This window comes from Eretmochelys imbricata, chromosome 10, assembly GCF_965152235.1.
Source record: "Eretmochelys imbricata isolate rEreImb1 chromosome 10, rEreImb1.hap1, whole genome shotgun sequence".
NCBI lineage: Eukaryota > Metazoa > Chordata > Testudines > Cheloniidae > Eretmochelys > Eretmochelys imbricata.
In genome coordinates this window covers 45055827-45065286 of record NC_135581.1, presented here as the reverse complement: position 1 = coordinate 45065286, position 9460 = coordinate 45055827, and the positions used below count along the sequence as shown (strand labels likewise).

The window sequence follows — 9460 nt, the reverse complement described above, 5'->3', positions numbered from 1 at the left end:
CTGCTAGACTCAAGGACTCATAAATGGCAAGCACAGCGGGAAGCAGCATAGGCCAGAGCAGCAGCGGGGCCTGCTCGGCTGCTCCCCATGGAGTCATGCTGCATCCCCGAATAGCCTCCCAGAGTTCTTCACCAACGCTTGAGCTGCTCAGCACGTAGTCCACTGGGGGCTGGTCTAGGCCTATTCTGGAAGCACCACACCACCTGGTGAGAGCTGTATTAACCACATACACCCAGAGAGTCAGTGCAGGGCGCTGCAGGGCACCAGATCTCCTGCATCTACCACCAGAGCAGTCTATATCTCAGCCAGTACAGGTGAGTCTCTCCTCCTTTCACAGGCCCATCAGCTGTCTATCCCCAATCACTACAGAGCAACTGCCTCTCAACCCCTCTGATCCACCCCTCCACCTCAGATCTCTGCAGTCCCTGGAGATGCTTGGCTTAATCTTAGAGCACAGATACTTTGGGGCAGGCAGCAGGTGAGGTTTGGGCAGCATCCAGCAAACCGGGGCCCTGACTGGAGTGGAGGCCATAGCTGCCTCTGGAGGAGAAACAGTTACCAAGAAAGCAGTTAGCATGAGGGTGCAGGGCTGCCAAGTCAGGAGGAAGGGCCTGGGGCCAACGTCCAGCTGCAGGGATTTTACCAATGGATGAGCAAGACCAGGATGGGAAGGGGGAATTTCACAGGCTGGGCAGGACCAGCTGAGGAAGGAAGGGAGAAACCCCCCCGTTTCTCCCCATCCTAGGGAATAGCAGCTTCCCTGCAGTAACCTCAGAGCCAGCTCCAGGCAGAGCAGAGCTTGGACACCTTGGCTGAGATCTACATGTACTTGACTCCACAACAACCAGAGACAGAAGCTCAGACACAGAGTGACACACACAACACAAACCCAGCAAAGGATGAGCCAGGAGATGGCGCCGAGGCTGAGGATGGCATTTGCATGTCGCCTGAGCTAATTCCCTTCTAGCTGAGACTGCCTGTGGCTCCGGCTGCTCACCTCCCGAATACTGAAGTGATGCGCTGGGCCTTCTGCTGAGAATGCTCCAAGCCCTCCTGGCTCCCGGTGTGTCGTGGTAACAGACAAACAGAGCAGCAGGATCAGGGCAACTTAACCATTATCCGCATAATGAACTGAATGCATCTAAACCTTGGGACTCTGGCGCTCCTCCCGGGGGATTTGCCGCTCTGCCCAGCGTGGCGATGCGAAGTGACATCGCTCCGGGTTAGCGCGGTCGTCGTTGGAATGCGCGGGGGGGAGGTTCGGCTGGGAATCAGTAACACTTAGGCCGTGTTGAAAAGGCGCCTGGAGCAACGCAGCACGGCAGGCACACAGCCCAGTGAGCACCAACGCACAGAGGCATGTCACTACACAGAGATGCTGAATATGAAGGATTAAAGACAGGGAGAATCAATCTTACTCCTAACACAGGGGGCGGTTTTTTTCCAAGTCATGCACGCAGCTACTGGAGGCGAGCCAGCTCTCACGGGCAGGCAGCTGGTTGGAATAAAAGCAGAGCAGAGACTGAAGGCTGGCCAGCTGCTGAAGACGCCAAAAGCTGCTACTAATCGCTCAGGGGAGCAGCCTCGCAAATAAAGCTCTGAGCAAGAGGGGGCAGAGCATCGAGTTCACCTTTCCCTTCCCACAGCTCCTCCTCTGGTCTGCGCTCGGCAGAGGCAGGGATGGGGCTCGGGGAAGGGGCCCGGCCCGGCTTTATGACATTCAGCCCCATCCTACTTTGCTCCTTTTTGACCAGTACGTCTCCTGCTATAACAGAGCGCACTGCATGCCAAGGCGGCGTTGGGCAGCTCCAGCAGGAACTGCTGCCAAAGTCTCTCTGTGAGCAGCTGCAGCACAACTCCTGAGAGCCTGGTGCTGTGACGTGCCTGACCCGCTCTGGCCAATGGACCTGGAGTCACAGTCTCTCGTCCCCTAGCTGCCGAGGGAGAGGAGACTGACACCACCAGGGCTGAGCCAGCTCGGAGCTGCTGGCTGACGTTGGCCTGTTTCCGAATCCTCTGACCCAGTCCGGGGCGTGCTTTGAGTGCCATGCCCCAGCAGACGGAGCCAGATGCCAGCACTCCATTGAGCTTGCCATCAGACCAGCCTCTGCAGCCAAAGCCCCAGAGGTCTTTTAAGACCCAGGATTCCACCCGGAAACTCCAAGCTGCCAGACTGACTGGGTTCTGTGCACGTAGAGAGCGAGGCACAAGGCTCTCCTCGTTTAATGGCCTTGGAATACAACAGTCATATTTTAACAACGCTCTCCTCTCCGTCCCCCTGGAAGCACCTGCCTTTCAGAACCTTCCACCTCCTCTCTGCTCCCAGGCAGGGGAAGAGCAGCTGGGCTAGGCTCCTGGTGGGTGGGGAGTTCAAACAATCTCCTTCTGCTTCATTAACCCCTTCTTTGCTCCCTGATGAATCTTTGAATCCAGTTTCCCTGTAGAGGGGGGGAGAAAGGGAAAAAAAACAACAGAACATCTCATCACTTTATTTTTAAGCATCATTTGCAATGCAAATCAGCTGGAGGCAGCGAGGTCTCCTAGTTAGTGTGTTCCTGTCACATTCAATTATCCTGCTTCAGAAGCCAGGCATTTCCAAACTCATCCCTTCGCTCTGCAGGCGTGACACAGAGAGCGGGGAGGCACTGTGCACCACGCAGAAAAGAAATCCTGGGGGGGTTTCAGCAAAGAGGAAAGGAAATTAACATCCATTGCTCCCGCCGCTGCTGGGAAGAAACAGATCGTGCTGCTCACTGGTGTGACATGACATGTTTTAAGGAAACACTCGTACCCAGGTATCTTCTCCAAACTCTGTGCAGGAGAGACATCCCTGTGTGCTGGCCCAGTGGCCCCGTCAGAGCAGAGCCCCTGCTGAATGAGGGCAGTGACCTGAAGAAGCAGAGCAGAGCAGACTGGAGCCCTGCATGACTGCCCTACTGCCAAGTGGGAGAGGTCAGAGTTTGAAGCCTGCAGGGCTCCCAAGTGTAAAGCCCAGGCAAGGGGCCTCTCTGGGCTGCAGCCAGAATAGACTAATGGGAAGCACATCTCTAGCATGCCCCGCCTCCCTCCTGGGAGCAGAGGGGGCCAGCAATTGTGAACAAGCAGGCTCACAGACAGCTGCACCCCGCTGGCAGCAGCAGGACCCAGAGCCAACACTGCCTTCCTTGGGCTTTGCTGGCAGACGGGCTACGGCCCTGACAGAGGCTCTACCATGATTCCCAGCCTGCCAGGCACTGTGCTTCCAGCTTCCCTTCCCCAGCATGAAGGCAGGGGCAGGCCATTAACAAACCTGATCCAGTAACTGAAGCACAGACCCTATTCAGGCCAAGGGCTCATGCAGAGGCACTGGGGGGGAGCAAGCTGGAGCCCAGAGTGCAGGGGCAAATGTTTGCCTCCCTGGGTCATGCCCATCCCCCTCTTTCCCCTTACTTTCAATCCACGTCTTCCCTTCCATGTCACTCTCTCCAAAGCAATGCATGTGGCAAGGGCTGGTTTCCCTCCTGCCATGGAGGCCCTTGTTTGGAGGTGAGGGGAGGGTGCCCACTTCAAATTTACAGTGGTACACAAATGGGTCGGTACATCATCACATATCACACTGACAGCCCCGCCCAGGGCAGTGCCCTGAGACCTTTCCACGAACTGGGGCACCACCACCAGTTAGGATAATCCCATATGGTCTCAATCTCTGCCCTAGCTTTCTAGGGGAGGCGCGCTTAGCTCCACCCCCCGCCCACCCACCATGCAACAGCGGGAGAGAAACAGGGAGCCCTCCTAAGCTGCCGTGCTCACTCCAGAGAGGGCCACGGGGTTGATGGCTCTACGTATCTTCTTTGATCCCTGTCAGACTGATGGAGGACGCACGACATCATCCCAGCCTGAATGGCAACCGTTCTCTCACTCCCCAGCACTGACTGGCTCCTCTGAATGAGCATTGCTTCCCCCTGCTGACCAGCCAGCTTCAGCGCTGGGCGACAACAGCGCCTCCGAACAAGGCCATGCTGTCTACCCCAGGCCCCCTCCTCCCTGGTCCCAGGACTGCACCACCCCTCGCACTAACATTCATCTCACCGTGTAGAGTCACAACCCCGCCCCGCAGGGTTCTGCACGGTGGCGGGTCCCACCCTTTGCAAATACAGAGCTTGTCTTTGGCTTTTATAGCTGCTGTACACATTCTCCGCTGCCATTTGTATTCCTTAATCAATGTGCTGCAGAGCCCCTGACCATTGCTCCACAGACAGAGCAATTCGTCAGGGGGAAGCAGCCTGCACTGATCTCAGCTCTGTCACAGCACAAGCTGACTTTAAACACGCTCATCCATAACCAGCAGTAACTCATTAGCGCCATCCGTGGGGTCAGCTCCGTCTGCCTGCAGACACAAGCGGCTGTCCCAGCGATGCTCCGACTGGCAGAACTGAGCATGCCCACTGTGGTTCAGAGGCGCGGCACAAAGGCGCAGGTGCTTTTGGCTGCCTCTAGAGGGAGCTCTAAGCAGCATGGAGATGTCAGGCAGTTCTACCAGCCTGTCTGCGAGCAGCTAAGGGCTTCTGGCTAGGACAGGTGCTATTGAAGACTGGTAGATAAAGGGCAGTTACCTGGTCGAATAGCAACTGCAGGCATGAGCGCCCTTAAAAGCAAAGAAACAAACCCTGCCCTGGAGTGCAAGGAACACAACAGGCAGAACTGCACTGGGAGAGGGGCTGGGGAACAGGCCAAGGAGCCAGAGCTGACATGCACTCCACTCTCCGGGTTACTCCATCTCCCTTCTGGGGGTTAATCAAGGTACCATCCCAGGACACGTATGATACTGTTCCAGGCAACAAGGGCATGTCCACTGGGAAATGGGACCATACACGGCCAGCTGTGTCTCCCCCTGGAAGAGCCGTGCCGCTGCAGCTGAGCTACACCTCAGCAGTGGGGGCTTTCTTAGGCCGGGGCAGCTGCGCGCATTTCATAGAATCATAGAATATCAGGGTTGGAAGGGACCTCAGGAGGTCATCTAGTCCAACCCCCTGCTCAAAGCAGGACCAATCCCCAACTAAATCATCCCAGCCAGGACTTTGTCAAGCCTGACCTTAAAAATATCTAAGGAAGGAGATTCCGCCACCTCCCTAGGTAACGCATTCCAGTGTTACACCACCCTCCTAGTGAAAAAGTTTTTCCTAATATCCAACCTAAACCTCCCCCACTGCAACTTGAGACCATTACTCCTTGTTCTGTCATCAGCTACCACTGAGAACAGTCTAGACCCATCCTCTTTGGAACCACCTCTCAGGTAGTTGAAAGCAGCTATCAAATCCCCCCTCATTCTTCTCTTCTGCAGACTAAACAATCCCAGTTCCCTCAGCCTCTCCTCATAAGTTACGTGTTCCAGTCCCCTAATCATTTTTGTTGCCCTCCGCTGGACGTTTTCCAATTTTTCTACATCCTTCTTGTAGTGTGGGGCCCAAAACTGGACACAGTACTCCAGATGAGGCCTAACCAATGTCGAATAGAGGGGAACGATCACGTCCCCTGATCTGCTGGCAATGCCCCTACATCCCAAAATGCCACTGGCCTTCTTGGCAACAAGGGCACACTGTTGACTCATATCCAGCTTCTCGTCCACTGTAACCCCTAGGTCCTTTTCTGCAGAACTGCTGCCAAGCCATTTGGTCCCTAGTCTGTAGCAGTGCATGGGGTTCTTCCGTCCTAAGTGCATTTCCATGTGTTTAGCTATTAACATTTCAGGGCTAGCTCCAAAACACAGCAAGCTGCTTGGGTTTGTGCTGGAGTGGCTGGTGAAGTTCCCCTCGCCCCAGAGATAAACCCTGCGCCTGCCCAAGGAACAATGGTGTCTTGGGCTAACTGGCCTACTAATTCCAGCGCAAAGCAGCGAGAACCTACATGCATGGCTACCATGAGAGGTTCTTGTTCACACCAGGCAGCTTTGCTCAGAACCTCCCACCGATAATGGGAGGAATCAAATCCCAGAGGCTTCCTCCTCCTGCCTCTCTCTCTCAGGTCACCCTAAATCTCCCTGAAGTTGGCTTCCCCTCCTTTGGCCTAGGTTCTGGGCTAAGTCTGGCTGTCTGGCCAGTCCTCTGCGACAATCTACACTCCAGCAGAAGCTTTCATGGAATAGGGATGCACGGACTTTTCTGCAAAAAGGAATTTGCAAAAAGGTGTCAGCAGCTGATGGTAGTATCCAGCATGCAGATCACCTCTGCCAGGGTTTGCAGCCATCACCGGAGCCAGAAGCAAGGTGAAACCATGCTTGGGAAATTGGAGTGGCCATGGCCTGGGAGGATCTACTGCTGCAGGGAATCTGCACTGCCCTCATTCTCCTTCTGGTGACAGGCCACATCTAACAGCTGTCCCAGCCCTAGAGTCACCTCTGGCTGAAAGGAAAGCGTGATTAGCCACCACACGTCTCAGCAGTTGTGAGCTCACAGTGGCCGGACTGCCCAGTAGCCTCCCATGTCAGACCAGCGTGTTACCGAAAGGAGGGCTCCTCACAGAGGAAGAACAGCAGTGGAGCTACAAACTTAGCTACACGCTTCCATCTCACATGGCCAAGAGCTCTGCCAAGCCTGGAACATCTTGGCTTCACATTTGGCACCAACTTCATTTACTAGTCTCAAGTGCAACTGCTTCTCCTTATCTCCAGAAACCAGGCTGATAAGAAAACACCCAGCACTATCAGCTAGTTAAAAAATTGTCAGCCAGTGGGTAACCTGCAGCGAGGACAGAGATAAGCACAAGTCAAAGGTGAATAGCGAAGAACAGGCACCAGGAGTCCGGTTCTCTCAAAACTTGATCAAGTCATTAAATGCCTTTCTATCTCACATTCCAGAATCCACGGAATGCCCCACATGCAACCTCTGCTGTCTGAACCCCAAAGCTTCCTGGACAGCTGCGTTCTACTGGAATGTCCGACCAACAGGGGGAAGCTCGTGAATGCAGGCAGCAGGACTTCTACTGGAGCTGGGCCTAGACTGTGGAACTCACTGCCACAAGAGTTAAGGATGAGCACAGGCCTCCTACACTCAAAACTAAGAGAAAATGTGTTTCTCCAACTCAGCTTTCCTTCAGTGAGTTTTGCCCACACCGCCTGCCCAAGCACACACAAGCAATGGAACTATTTCCTCTCCAATCTGGGGATGGAGAGAGATTGCTATTGCTATTTGTATCCCCCTGGGAGGCACTTGGACACCACAGTGATCAGGATCAGATCTCTACACGGATTAGACGGAGCCTTTCCTGTACAAGCCCCATTTCTGTTTGATCAAACTAGGGTCTCGTTTCCAGGGAGACTGCTTCCAGGCATTTGGGTCCCTGGCTGAGTGAGGTTTACAGGAGACCCTGTAGCAAGTCAGTGTGCTCAGGTGAGGATGCTAAAGTGACCCGTACTCAGGGCTTTGTTTTAAGGCTCATGAGGCGTTATGCTTTTGAGGTTGATTGTATCCGATCTGAAGCGTGCCTCTGTTATGACAGTGCATTACTGTGGTGAAAGCTCAAAGGTTCTCTACTCCTTCCCACACTTGTCACCAATATCATCTGCCTGGCCCGGAATGACTGTCTCCCTGCTGAAGGGGAACATGAATCACGGCTGCTGCTGCTCTGCTTTACCCTGATGACAGATCCTGTGCAGAAGGAGTCAGGGAAGGCAAAGCCAGCAGTGGGAGTGGGACACTCAGACACCCTCAAGCCCAGCTGGCGTCCTTCCAGTCTGTTAAACTGCTCCCTTCTCAAGCAGGAAACTGTCACAACACAAAGGACACGATGTGGCAGCCGGCATTTGTATGTGGAGATGCAGTCAGCCCCTGCCCACACTGCACAGAGCACATCAACATTCCACTCAGCCACTGCACCCTGCAGCCTCCTTGCCAGAGGTGGCTTGATGGAGGGAGGTGCGGGGAGTGTGGGCAGAGAATGAATCAGAGAGGGGAAGGTTTGGACAGGCTTGGGGTCAGGCAGCTGATGCCAAAATAAATCACACTTGTAAGGATGTTCCAGCAACACAAAAAGCCCCTGTTACAAACAACTCCTTTCACTCCCACATACATCCACCAGAATTGCTGCTCAAGGAGTTAGAGCACTCACCTTCCACATGAGGATGCTGGTGCCCGTAAAAGGAAATAAACCAAACAAAGCCACCTTGCCCCCTGGAAACATGCGGTGGGAGAGAACGGTCCGCATACAGCCAATGAAAGGCAGACTAAAGCCACAGGGAGGGAAACGTTCCTCTCAATCAATGGAGAGAGAAAAGACTCCAGACTGTACATCAGAGGAGGTTAACTAGTCCCTAGAAACCCTGCTGCTTCTGAGTCTAACTACTCCCAGTGAAACACACTGCAAATTCGAAAGAAGACCTAGTGATCAGCTAGCGAAACAAAGAGCAGAGACTAGTTTTGCTTATGCTGATCTGAGCCTGTCAAATTAATTTTTCACATCCCCTGGGACCATGTGTGGTCCCTTCCCAAGGCTGGGAAGTGGGGATGATGCTAATAAGGCCAGAGCTGACTGCAGGATCCCCAACTGCTGCGCCCCTTTTCCATTCTCTTTACAGGGATGGGCAGTAATAACCAGCAGCTGCGGATGGTTGGTTGCTCATAAAAGGGACTTACAGCACTAGCAAGCATAGAGTGGACAGATGCTCTGCAGCGTCCCTCACAGCTCTGCCAAGGTAGTTCAGCCTAGACCTAATAGCAAGAGGGTGCTATCAGTATGGGACACCCAGTCAAGCCAAACTGGGTGGCAATTTTGTAATGCAGACAAGTGTCTACTAGGGACTAGCTTAAGACCCATCTAAGCCATGTTCTCTTTTGATGGCAAGTTGAGACTTGAATCGAGGTCTGTGAAGGTGGAAGAGGAGTGCTATTACCCCTGTACCAGTGAGACACCATTCCCTTCATGCACATGGCTAGCGTGGTGGGATCTGTAAGTTTGCTACTTGTCCTATTTGAAGGGATGCGTTTGGCTACAAAGGTTTATCATCGAATCAACCTGGCATCCTCAGCCATGCTCCATGTGGTCGTGCCAAAAACAGATCAACTGCAAACACGTGTTTCCTACTTCCATGTGATGAGTCTTAAGCCTCTAGGAGCCTTAGCAAGGGAAAGGGAGAAGTCATGTGTTTTCAAGGAAGCGACGGCTGGGGATAAGGGAACTGAAGAGGAAGCTACTACAGATGTGTTTGCATTATTAAACAAACACCTATGGATCAAAGCCTGTGAACAGCTACACAGAATGCAAGCACAGCTGGAGGACAAAAACTGACAATAGCCTGCCAGAAAGGGAGAGGGGTGTGTGTCTGTGGGGTGCCACGACTTACAGATTTTGGGTTTTCCTTTCATGGGAAACTTCACGATCATCTCCTGGGGATTAGTGCAGACATAGACGAACGGAGATGCAGACTCCTGGCTCAACTCAGGATACTGAAAAGAACAAACACAAACTGCCTTAGACAAACTGCAGCGGG

The 9460-nt window shown here is 53.6% G+C and overlaps 1 protein-coding gene across 2 annotated transcripts in view; it reads right to left on the bottom strand.

Annotated features, from left to right (window-relative positions):
• Positions 1-2182: 2182 nt before the first annotated feature.
• Positions 2183-9460, bottom strand: part of TRIP4 (thyroid hormone receptor interactor 4) — a 50595-nt gene continuing 43317 nt past the window's right edge. For both annotated transcript variants that reach the window (XM_077827476.1, XM_077827475.1), the window contains exons 12-13: positions 9314-9416; positions 2183-2438 (exon numbers count right to left, since the gene is read on the bottom strand). In XM_077827476.1, coding sequence (XP_077683602.1) covers positions 2371-2438; positions 9314-9416 — 171 coding nt within the window. In that variant the 3' untranslated portion in view covers positions 2183-2370. The remainder of the gene's footprint in view (positions 2439-9313; positions 9417-9460) is intronic.